The sequence below is a fragment of the Eleutherodactylus coqui genome, chromosome 1 (assembly GCF_035609145.1).
Source record: "Eleutherodactylus coqui strain aEleCoq1 chromosome 1, aEleCoq1.hap1, whole genome shotgun sequence".
Classification (NCBI taxonomy): domain Eukaryota; kingdom Metazoa; phylum Chordata; class Amphibia; order Anura; family Eleutherodactylidae; genus Eleutherodactylus; species Eleutherodactylus coqui.
Window position 1 is genome coordinate 153618516 of NC_089837.1, and position 13126 is coordinate 153631641.

Below are 13126 nucleotides of genomic sequence, written 5' to 3' on the forward strand. Positions count from 1 at the left end.
TTCCTACCTGTCCTGCTACTGCACTTGCCTCCCCCTCCGAAGCCCTTTCTTCTGTAGGCTTAGCAAGCCAGGTTGGATCAGTCACCTCATTGTCCAGCAGTTCTTCCTCAGAATCCTCTGTGCGCTCCTCCCTCAGACTTACTGCCCTTGCTACTACCTCACTGACGGACAACTGTGTCTCATCATCCTCCTCCACAAAAAGCTCTTGAGACAGTTGCCAGAAGTCCCCAGCCTCATCACCTGGACTCCGGGAACTTTCCAAAGATTGGGTATCGGTCACAACAAACTCCTCAGGTGAGAGAACAGTTTTTTCCCACTCTGGGCAGGGACCTGAGAACAGTTCCTGGGAGTCTTCCTGCTCAGAATCTGTTATTTTCCTGGAGGGACGAGGCTGGGAGGAAGGAGGAGCAGCCAGAGGATTCAGAGGTGCAGTCCCTAGGCCGGGAGTAGTGGACTGAGTGAAAGACTGGGAGTTTGATACATTGCTGGACACATTATCTGCCATCCACGACAGGACCTGCTTGCACTGCTCTTCTTGTAATAAAGGTCTACCACGCGGACCCGCAAATTGTGATAGGAAGCTGAGGAGTGTAGGAACTTGACGCTCTTCTAATCCCTCAGCAGACGGCTGTGATGCACCCCGCCCAGGACCTCGGCCTGCGCCCGTGCCCACATCCTCACTTGGACGCCTGCAGCCACATCCACGTCCTCGACCCTTACCTCTACTTCTCATCATGTCAGTGTAAGGATAGAGCAGGGCCAAAATAAATTACCCCACCATACAGAACTGAGAACTGTGGCTAATTTACCACACACAGAGACTTTTAGATACCGGAGGCTCTATGCTGTGGCAGGAAAAAATTAAACCGCTGTCTAGCGCTGATACTAGGGGTCATTTACCGCTCACAGAGACTTGTATATAATAGAGAGGCTGTGTGGAGTGGGAGAAAAATAGAAAGGCAGTGGATAGTGCTGGTAACTGCGGCAACTTCACCGCAACCAAGGAAAGGGTATTGTGCAACGATCTGCCCAGGGGCAGAAAGCTATGCAGCCAGTGAACAGTGCTAATAGCAGGGGAAACTTCACCACACCCAAGGAAAGCATATTGTGCGAAGCTCTGCCCAGGGGCAAAAAGCTATACAGCCAGTGGATAGTGCTGATAACTGCGGCTACTTCACCCAACACATAGTATAGTATCTGTGAAATGCTGTTCTGCAGTAGCCCAGGAAATATTTGCGTACTATTTAGCGATGAGTGTGAGCTGCTATAGCTGTAATGCTCTGCAGAGGGATATAGGTTTAAAAAAAAACTAAATTGGTGCACTACTGCTCCTAGCCAGCCACAACTGTAATGAACAGGATGAGGAGTAGCCCTAAGAAGGACCGTTGGGGTTCTTGAAGACAGGATCCTACTCTAACACTTTGCCTATATCAGCAGCTCTTTCCCGAAACTCTGCCTATGGCACTGCACTAACAGAACAGTATGGGTGTTTAAAAACAGTATATGTTTAAAAAAAAAAAGGTGCACTTCTGTTCCCAGCCAGCCACAACAGTAATGCACACGATGAGGAGTAACCCTAAGAAAGGACCATCGGGGTTCTTGTACACAGGATCCTACCCTAACACTTTCCCTGTATAAGCCTCAGCACTTTCCCTAACCACTGCCGGCATGCGTCTGAGGCGAGCCGCGGGCGGGACCAGTTTAAGTACTCGGGGGGTCACCTGATTTCGCCAGCCACTCACTACTGTGGGGGAGAGAGTGCTGGCATTTCACTGCAGTAAGTGGTAACGCCTTCCCCAAATGTTTATTGGCTAGAAAATGGTGCTAAACATGCAAGGAAGGGAAATGCAATTGACTCGAGTACCGCGTAGTGTTCGTCTCGAGTAACGAGCATCTCGAGCACCCTGATACTTGAACGAGCATCAAGCTCGGACGAGTGTGCTTGCTCATCCCTACTCATGACCCATCCCTCAGTAAATACACTAAGGAGTGTAGTTTTTTTAAATAGGTTTATTTGTGGGGGTATCTATCATCCTGACACCCAAGAGCCTTTGCAATCTTGGCTTGGTGCAAGAAAACAAAATGTTCCTCAAAATTTTAACAATCAATGTTAAATTTGTACGTCTCCTAAATGGTTAAAAAATCTAACATTTTTCAAATGTGATTTCAGAATAAAGTAAACAGAAGGTTAAAGTGACACATGTCAGATTTCCAAATTTGGCCTGGTCATTAAGGTGTAAACATGATTGGTCACTAAGGGGTTAATGAGTTTCCAGTTTTATGTGCAGTAAATAAAACTTATAGTCTCTAATAGATCATTTGTGGGTAATTCTTGATTTGCATTAAATAAAACATTTAAAAAATCTCCAATGTAACAAGATCCAATAGGATTCCTTAGGCAAATGAGGAGGCTGGACTTTCAGGAAATAAAGTATTGCAGTGAATAATTTGTAGATCAGTAGAGATAAGTCTTGCCACATTCCCCTGCTGAACTCTGCACTGTGCCACTGGTACATGAAGGAATGGCAGAGAATCATGCTGTGCTTAATCAAGGAGAGGAGAATGAAATGGTGAGTGCTGATGGGGCTAGCATAAGCAATAACAACTCAAGTCCAGTTCACTGTTGCCTGGGCTTCAGCTAATGGACAGATTCAGTTGCTGTGAGAATACACTGTATAGGTTGTGTGCAATGGGTATTGATATTGAAATCAGTGTGATCGGGGATGCAAACACTAATCATCATCTCTGACTATTGGTTACATTTATACTGATCCTAATGGATTATGTTTTATGATACTAACTGACTGGAGTTTCTATGGTGTCAAGAAATATTTATTGTGCCTGTTATCAAAATTTTTAACCACTGCATTTTTGTTATGCTTTATTTTATTAACATTATTTGCTGGGAAGCGGTGAGTAGCGGCTGTCAGCAGGAGGGAGCGGGGGGAGAGAGGGAGAGAGAGATCTCCCCTCCGTTCCGCCCCACTCTCCCCCACAGCTCCGTGCCCGCTGCCGGCACCCGAACCTTCAGTCTCGAGCGGGGGAGATACTCGCTAAAGGCAATGCTCGCTCGAGCAATTGCCTTTAGCGAGTATACTCGCTCATCTATAGAAATTATACTTTTATTCTGTTTTGTTAACTGGGTTGGTTCGGTACAAAGACCACAGTGCTGACTTTGCACAGTTGATGGCTCTTGTTCTTTCTCCAATGATCATCATTAATTAATATGGACACATGGGAGAACTCAGATCCCTGAAACCTTATTGCCGATTTCTCAATTTAAAATTTTGAAATATAGTGGTCTATATACATCTGTACTTCAAGGTCGGCATTTGGTCACAGCAGATACGTATTAGAATAGCACATGACCAGTTGCCAGGTGGTAAGTAGAGACCGAGGGAATCCAGATTGATAGCGAATGGTGTGTTTTCTTATTTTGTAGCATTTCTGGAGATTAGCAACAACAATCTCCTAGGTGATCTAGGTGGCTCAGCCACCCAGAGTTATAGACTTTGTCGCAGCTGCTGTGACTGTTGGTGATCGTTATGCCTGTTCAGTGGTGTTCAGTGCCCGGCCAACTATCTTATCAGAATGTACAACTTGTTATTTAGTACAGATGGGCTATAACAGATTTCCAGTTGGAAAGTTATTGCTGTCTAAGAAAATACAATAAAGCTAGATGATCAATAATGATACTGCCTGGGATGTTGAGTAAAACAATACAACGTGTTTCATGAGTTCATTAGCGGGAATGGTCCTTTGTAGTCCATTTCTGCTACTACATCAAATGATTGTCTTTTTCATGTTTGTTTTATAAAGACTTCTGCAGCACTCTTTGTTAAAAAAAATAAATCTTTTTTTATTGTCTTTTTTCTATAACATAAAATATCACATATTGATGTACAGTACAATTAACTTACATTCTTACACAAGGGAGAACAGTTGCTCATCTGTTATCTTTACTACCAATACTCCTATGCATGTTAAAATTACTGTGCATATTGTTAATATTCTGAGGGCGCACCCCCCCCCCCTCCCCCGCGCGCACGCGATTCGACAGCTATGATTATGAAGCCAATGATTTCATACTCATTTGTGATGTTTCAGTAGAGCTTTGCATCACAGAGAAGAGAACTGCGCTAACGCTCAGTGTTTTCAATCGGGCCAGAGGCAGCAGCACTAGCCCCATTGAAAACATAGGGAGTATATCGCAGACTTCTGCCACAGCTGTGACAGCAGTTTCCTTCATCCCCATGATGAATAGTTAAGTGCTGCCTGTAATTTGCTGGGCACTCAGCCAATCAGCAAAGCCCTTTGAGGAGGTGGGAATTTTTAAATCCCCACCTGCTGAAGTGCTGGACCGCAGTGCAGGGCAGCCAACCGGAGGACACGTCTAATCGGCAGAGAAGTGAGTAAAGAAATTTTTTTGTTTGTTTTATTCACCACCTAGGGATGATTTTCAGGAAAGGTCTTATATTTCAAGCCCTTCCCCTAAAATCATGCTGCGGGGTTGCCTAAAATCCACTGCCTCCAAAGGGGCTGGCGGCGACAGCAGCAGCACCAACCCCTGTTGAAAGCAATGGGATTGCATCCTGGACTTCTTCTACAGCTGTGGCAGAGGATTCCTTCATCCCTGCGGTCCTCATGGGGATGAAGGAAATTCCTGTCACCGCTGTGGCAGAAGTCTGTGATATACTCCTTAAGCTTAAGGGCTCATGTCCACGGGCAAAATAAGAATTAAAATCCGCAGCGGATTTTAACTCTTCTTCCGCCCGCGGATCCGCATCCCATAGGGATGCATTGACCACCCGCGGGTAGATAAATACCCGCGGATCGTCAATAAAAGTGATTTTAAAAAAAATGGAGCATGAAAAAATCTGGACCATGCTCCATTTTCATGCGGGTCTCCCGCGGGGACGGCTCCCGCGGGCTTCTATTGAAGCCTATGGAAGCCGTCCGGATCCGCGGGACACAAAAATCAGATTTTACTCACACGCTCCGGTTCTTCTCTTCGCCGCGGCGCCATCTTCTCTCAGTCGCGGCCGGATCATTTTGCTTCGGCCCGGCGCATGTGCGGGGCACGTCACCGACGTCATCATGCACATCCGCCGAGCCTAAGAAAGAAGATCCAGCCGCGACGAGAGAAGATGACGCCGCAGCGAAGGAAGTATCCGGAGCGTGTGAGAGGTAAGTTCTGATTTATTCCTATTTTAAGCGCTCATGTCCGCGGGGCAGGAGGGACCCGCTGCAGATTCTACATGGAGAATCCGTAGCGGGCCTGATTTTCCCCGTGGACATGAGGCCTTAAATGGGGATATCGCAGCATCTTTTTTTGAACTGCGAGGCGAGTGTTTTCTCTAGCAGCACAAGAAAAAACGGTAGTGGGTGTCCACCCTAGGGTAAAGAAATAGAAGTAAATATTATGCAGACAATATTTTGTACCATATGTCAGTTATCGGGTATGCATATATATACACACACACACACACACGCGCGTACACTCAAAATTGTAATCGATCAACAAATCAACATTTAAACCTAAAAAATGCAGCTGAATGAACTCAACTAAATAGATAAAGGTGGAAATTACTGGCGTTTCATCAAATATCTTCCTTGGTTCTTCCTTAATGGATTTAGGACTATATTGATTTAGATTACAAATAGAGATGAGCGAACGTACTCGTCCGAGCTTGATGCTCGGGCGAATATTAGCGTGTTCGGGATGCTCGTTACTCTTAACGAGTACCACGCGATGTTCGGGTTACTTTCAGTTTCTTCTCTGAGACGTTAGCGCGCTTTTCTGGCCAATTGAAAGACAGGGAAGGCATTACAACTTCCCCCTGTGACGTTCAAGCCCTATACCACCCCCCTGCTGTGAGTGGCTGGGGAGATCAGATGTCACCCGAGTATAAAAGTCGGCCCCTCCCGCGGCTCGCCACAGATGCCTTGTGAGATAGCTGAGGGACAGTGCTGCTGGTGCCGGAGCTGCTGTAGGGAGAGCGTTAGGAGTTAGTGTAGGCTTCAAGAACCCCAACGGTCCTTCTTAGGGCCACATCTATCCGTGTGGAGGCTGCTGTTAGCAGTGTTGTCCATTTTTTTTTTTCAAAATCGGCTGTGCAGAGCATTGTGCCCTGCAGTAATACTACAGGGACAGAAGTGGTGGTTAGGCAGGGAGAGTGTTAGGAGTGAGTGTAGGCTTCAAGAACCCCAACGGTCCTTCTTAGGGCCACATTTAACCGTGTGCAGAACTGTGCAGGCTGCTGTTAGCAGTGTTGCATTTTTTTTTATTTTTTTTAAATCGGCTGTGCAGAGCATTGCGCCCTGCAGTAATACTACAGGGACAGAATTGTGTAGGCAGGGCCAGAAGACATATATTATTGATTGAATATAGTCAGTGGGCTTTTTCTTTAACCAAAAAAGGGAAACATTCTATTTGGCCTGCCTCTGACAGTCCTCAGCGTTCTGGGTACGTGTGTGGTGGGTGCAGAACGTAAACAGAAATCATACGCAGCCAGCTACGTTTAACAGCAGGCTTGCGCCAATTTCTTTCCTGCCTGGGAAAAATCACCGCTCTGCTGTAGTTAATAACTCTGCAACCCTGCAGTTCTGTGACACATTTGCAGGGCCAGAAGACATATATTATTGATTGAATATAGTCAGTGGGCCTTTTCTTTACCAAAAAAGGGAAACATTCTATTTGGCCTGCCTCTGACAGTCCTCAGCGTTCTGGGTACGTGTGTGGTGGGTGCAGAACGTAAACAGAAATCATACGCAGCCAGCTACGTTTAACAGCACGCTTGCGCCAATTTCTTTCCTGCCTGGGAAAAATCACCGCTCTGCTGTAGTTAATAACTCTGCAACCCTGCAGTTCTGTGACACATTTGCAGGGCCAGAAGACATATATTATTGATTGAATATACGCAGTGGGCCTTTTCTTTACCAAAAAAAGGGAAACATTCTATTTGGCCTGCCTCTGACAGTCCTCAGCGTTCTGGGTACGTGTGTGGTGGGTGGAGAACGTAAAGAAATCATACGCAGCCAGCTACGTTTAACAGCAGGCTTGCGCTAATTTATTTCCTGCCTGGGATCACTGGTAATACACCATGCTGAGGGGTAGGGGTAGGCCTATAGGACGTGGACGCGGGCGAGGACGCAGAGGCCCAAGTCAGGGTGTGGGCACAGGCTGAGCCAGTGTGGTGGCCAGGGGTAGAGGCAGGGCCAGACCGAATAATCCACCAACTGGTTCCCAAAGCGCCCCCTCGCGCCATACCACCCTGCAGAGGTCAAGGTGCTCTACGGTGTGGCAGTTTTTCACAGAGACGCCTGACGACCGACGAACAGTGGTGTGCAACCTTTGTCGCGCCAAGATCAGCTGGGGAGGCACCACCAACAGCATGCGCAGGCATATGATGGCCAAGCACCCCACAAGGTGGAACGATGCCCGTTCACCGCCTCCGGTTTGCACCACTGCCTCTCCCCCTGTGCCCCAACCTGCCACTGAGATCCAACCCCCCTCTGAGGACACAGGCACTACCGTCTCCTGGCCTGCACCCACACCCTCACCTCCGCTGTCCTCGGCCCCATCCAGCAATGTCTCTCAGCGTAGCGTCCAGACGTCGCTAGCGCCACAGTTTGAGCGCAAGCGTAAGTACGACGCCACGCACCCGCACGCTCAAGCGTTAAACGTGCACATTGCAAAATTGATCAGCCTAGAGAAGCTGCCGCATAGGCTTGTGGAAACGGAGGCTTTCAAAAGCATGATGGCGGCGGCCCCGCGCTACTCGGTTCCCAGTCGCCACTACTTTTCCCGATGTGCTGTCCCAGGCCTGCACGACCACGTCTCCCGCAACATTGTACGCGCCCTCACCAACGCGGTTACTGCCAAAGTCCACTTAACAACAGACACGTCGACAAGCACAGGTGGGCAGGGCCACTATATCTCCCTAAAGGCACATTGGGTGAATTTAGTGGAGGCTGGGACAGAGTCAGAGCCTGGGACCGCTCACGTCCTACCCACCCCCCGAATTGCGTGCCTCAGCTCGGTGGTAGTATCTGCGGGGGTGTATGCTTCCTCCACTAAACCACCCTCCTCCTCCTCCTACGCAACCTCTGTCTCGCAATCAAGATGTGTGAGCAGCAGCAGCACGTCGCCAGCAGTCGGTGTCACGCGGCGTGGCAGCACAGCGGTGGGCAAGCGTCAGCAGGCCGTGCTGAAACTACTCAGCTTAGGAGATAAGAGGCACACGGCCCACGAACTGCTGCAGGGTCTGACAGAGCAGACCGACCGCTGGCTTGCGCCGCTGAGCCTCCAACCAGGCATGGTCATGTGTGACAACGGCCGTAACCTGGTGGCGGCTCTGCAGCTCGGCAGCCTCACGCACGTGCCATGCCTGGCCCATGTGTTTAATTTGGTGGTTCAGCGCTTTCTGAAAAGCTACCCCCACTTGTCATACCTGCTCGGAAAGGTGCGCCAGCTCTGCGCACATTTCCGCAAATCCCACACGCACGCTGCCACCCTGCGGACCCTGCAACATCGGTTTAATCTGCCAGTGCACCGACTGCTGTGCGACGTGCCCACACAGTGGAACTCTACACTCCACATGTTGGCCAGACTCTATGAGCAGCGTAGAGCTATAGTGGAATACCAACTCCAACTTGCGCGGCGCAGTGGGAGTCAGCCTCCTCAATTATTTACAGAAGAGTGGGCCTGGTTGGCAGCCATCTGCCAGGTCCTTGGAAAATTTGAGGAGTCTACCCAGATGGTGAGCGGGGATGCTGCAATCATTAGCGTCACCATTCCTCTGCTATGCCTCTTGAGAAGTTCCCTGCAAAGCATAAAGGCAGACGCTTTGGAATCAGAAACGGAGGCGGGGGAAGACAGTATGTCGCTGGATAGTCAGAGCAACCTCATGTCTATATCTCTGCGTGTTGATGAGGAGGGGGAAGAGACAGCTTGGCCCACTGCTGAGGGGACAGATGCTGCTTGCCTGTCATCCTTTCAGCGTGTATGGCCAGAGGAGGAGGAGGAGGAGGAGGAGGAGGAGGAGGAGGAGGATCCTGAAAGTGATCTTCCGAGTGAGGACAGCCATGTGTTGCGTACAGGTACCCTGGCACACATGGCTGACTTCATGTTAGGATGCCTTTCTCGTGACCCTCGCGTTACACGCATTCTGGCCACTACGGATTACTGGGTGTACACACTGCTCGATCCACGGTATAAAGAGAGCCTTTGCACTCTCATTCCCGAAGAGGAAAGGGGTTTGAGAATGATGCTATACCACAGGGCGCTGGTGGACAAACTGATGGTAAACTTCCCATCCGACAGCGCTAGTGGCAGAAGGCGCAGTTCCGAGGGCCAGGTAGCAGGGGAGGCGCAGAGATCAGGCAGCATGTACAGCGCAGGCAGGGGAACATTCTCCAAGGCCTTTGCCAGCTTTATGGCTCCCCAGCAAGACTGTGTCACCGGTCCCCAGTCAAGGCTGAGTTGGCGGGAGCACTGTAAAAGGATGGTGAGGGAGTACGTAGCCGATTGCAGCACCGTCCTCGGTGACGCCTCTGCCCCCTACAACTACTGGGTGTTGAAGCTTGACACGTGGCCTGAACTTGCGCTGTATGCCCTGGAAGTGCTTGCTTGTCCTGCGGCTAGCGTCTTGTCAGAGAGTGTGTTTAGTGTGGCTGGGGGAATCATCACGGATAAGCGTACCCACCTGTCAACCGACAGTGCCGACAGGCTTACACTCATCAAGATGAACAAAGCCTGGATTTCCACAGACTTCTCTTCTCCACCAGCGGACAGCAGCGATACCTAAGCAATACGTAGGCTGCACCCGCGGATGGAAGCATCGTTCTCTCTCACCATCCAAAATGGGGACATTTCTGCTTCATCAATCTGTGTATAATATTCCTCCTCCTGCTCCTCCTCCTGAAACCTCACGTAATCACGCCGAACGGTGCAATTTTTCTTAGGGCCACAAGGCTCACTCATATAATTTTTCTAAACAATTTTTATACGTTTCAATGCTCTTAAAAGCGTTGAAACTTTAACTTGAACCAATTTTTCGTTCAACTGGGCTGCCTCCAGGCCTAGTTACCACTTAAGCCACATTAACCAAAGCGATTAATGGGTTTCACCTGCCATCTTGGTTGGGCATGGCCAATTTTTCTGAGGTACATTAGTACTGTTGGTACACCAATTTTTTTGGGCCCTCACCTACAGTGTAATCATAGTAATTTCTATGTTCTTCACCTGCACTCATGGTACAGAAAGGTGTGTGGGGTTGGCCTACACTTTAGCTACTTAAATGTCTATACTGCAGCTACTGAAATGTGAAAGAGACTGTTATCTCCCTAAACTGCTGCCATGGGAATGTTACTGGGGCCTGTCTTGAGTGCTACTATTACTGAAATGGAACTAAGACTGTGCTCCCCCTATACTGCTGCTAGTGATATGTTAGTGGGGTCTGTCCCTAATGCTACCGCTGAAATGTTAATAATTGTGGGCTCTGCCTATACCGCTGCTAATGGTATGTCACTGGGGTGTGGAAACAGAGGCTTCACAAAGACATGATGGCGGCGAGGCCATTTCCCACCAACGCTGTTACTGTTAAGGACACATAGTGCCTCCAAAACATCCCCCTCCTCCTCCAACAATGAAAACATTCTTGGCAAATACCTTTGCATTGGTCCGTCTGGTGGCAGTCCAAGAATTTCACCTTTAACGACACAACAAGAGAGCACCACCACCATCCCCCCGCCACGGCCCACTTAATCCTGGCCACATTCCGAAAACCAACTACATAAAACCGCGCTACCAGGTCCGCAGTCACCACCACATTACCACCAACGAGGTTACTGTTAAGGTATATATTACCAGTCAGACTGGGGCATGCAGTGTGGGCCGGAACCCACCTGCATTAAGCACGACATTACTACCTCAGCTGTGTTGGGTAATGCAATGGGATATTTTTATGTACCGCCGGTGGCTTCCTGGCACCCACCCATGCTGTGGGTCCACAGAGAATTATAAATGCATCTGTTTCCACTTCTAAAGAACCCCAGTCTGACTGAAGCATGCAGTGTGGGCCGAAGCCCACCTGCATTAAGCACAACATTACTACCTCAGCTGTGTTGGGCAATGCAATGGGATATTTTTATGTACCGCCGGTGGGTTCCAGGGAGCCACCCATGCTGTCGGTCCACAGGGACTTCACAATAGGGAGTTGTACCTGCCTGTGTCTATGAATTAAAAACCGCGGTCTGATTGGGGCATGCAGACACCTTGACAGAATGAATAGTGTGTGGCACATAGGTTCCCCATTGCTATGCCCACGTGTGCAGCTCCTGATGGCGGTGGCACAGGATTATATTTCTCATTGCTTCTGTACAGCATTGTGGGCTATCGCCCCGCCCCTTTTAAAGAGGGTCGCTGCCTAGCAGTGCCAACCCTCTGCAGTGTGTGCCTGCGGTTCCTCGTCATGGCAGACGCACTTATAAATAGACATGAGGGTGGCGTGGCATGAGGGCAGCTGAAGGCTGCGCAGGGACACTTTTGTGTGCGGTGTGGACACTGGGTCGTGCGGGGGGGTTGGTCAGCATGTAACCCAGGAGAAGTGGCAGCGGAGTGTCATGCAGGCAGTGATTGTGCTTTGTTGGAGGTAGTGTGGTGCTTAGCTAAGGTGTGCATTGCTAATGAGGGCTTTTCAGAAGTAAAAGTTGTTGGGAGGGGGGGGGCACTCTTGCCGGTATTGTGGCTTAATAGTGGGACCTGTGAACTTGAGATGCAGCCCAACATGTAGCCCCTCGCCTGCCCTATCCGTTGCTGTGTCGTTCCCATCACTTTCTTGAATTGCCCAGATTTTCACACATGAAAACCTTAGCGAGCATCGGCGAAATACAAAAATGCTCGGGTCGCCCATTGACTTCAATGGGGTTCGTTCCTCGAAACGAACCCTCGAGCGTCGTGATAATTTCGTCCCGAGTAACGAGCACCCGAGCATTTTGGTGCTTGCTCATCTCTAATTACAAACTTACAGTAAAACCTTTCCTGTAAAATCACATTATTGATTTATGTTTTTAATCTCCCCAACTGATTTGCATCTGCTTGGATATAGTACCAAGTTGTATCGGTAAACGGACTCATACACTCAATGATCTCGTTTGGGAACCTGTCTATAAAAATTTGTCATTTCTTTAAAAACTTTAAGGCCTGAGATTCTGCACATCTTTCTGTCTCCAATCTTTCCACCCAAAGAAGATATTTCAATTGATGTATTATATCCAATATTGTCGGGGGGTTGGCTTGCACCCAGTTTGTCAACAGACACCTTTTACTTATTAGGACAGTATTTATCATATTAGAATTTTTAGTGCAGTTGGGGAGAGAATGAAATACACACCCTTGTGGTGTTAACTGAGTAGTCAATCCCCCAAGGTCACGTAGAAGCATTTGGATTTCCGCCCAAAATGTTTTTATTTTTGGGCAATGCCATATACGATGTAGAAAACTAGTCTTTGGTTGGGAGCACCAAGGACACGCCTGTAATCTTGCAGGGCCTTTGTGCTGTTGTGGGATGTCAATGCAATATATCGCCCCGTGCATAATTTTAAAGAAAATCTTTCATCCGTTCTGGCTTTTCTTATGGAAATCCATCTTTCAATTATCCCTTGAGATATCTCTGGGTCCTAGAGCTCCCACACCCACCTCTTAAAAAGTAAATCATTAACTTGATCTGCCGCTGCCCATCACTCCATAAATCTAAATATAGTTCAAAAATCGAGTGTCTTTTTGGGGTCGTGCATATGAGTAAGTCAATTGGGTTACGTATCGCTTCTTTAGAGACATCCAAAAGCCTATTACGCAAGAAGTTCCGTAATTGTGCATATGGCAAAAAGTGGGTCGCAGGCAGATCATACACATCACGTATCCTCGTAAGTTCTGTATCTAGGTTCCTTATGGTATCGAAGATGTTGAACCATCATAATACCTCTGCTAAGCCATAACTCAAACATTTTATTATCCTTACCCTGCCTAAACTCCAGGTGTACCCACAGATCCATATGTTTTGACAACTTGAAGGATAGTCTGTATGCTTTATGGGTTATTTTCTAATCGGCAATAGTGTCCCTT

General features: G+C 48.4%; 1 protein-coding gene across 1 annotated transcript in view; it reads left to right on the forward strand.

The window, feature by feature from the left end:
• Nucleotides 1-2490: 2490 nt before the first annotated feature.
• Nucleotides 2491-13126, forward strand: part of LOC136630232 (probable cation-transporting ATPase 13A4) — a 201618-nt gene continuing 190982 nt past the window's right edge. Inside the window, exon 1 of the mRNA XM_066605486.1 lies at nucleotides 2491-2570. Coding sequence (XP_066461583.1) covers nucleotides 2523-2570 — 48 coding nt within the window. The 5' untranslated portion in view covers nucleotides 2491-2522. The remainder of the gene's footprint in view (nucleotides 2571-13126) is intronic.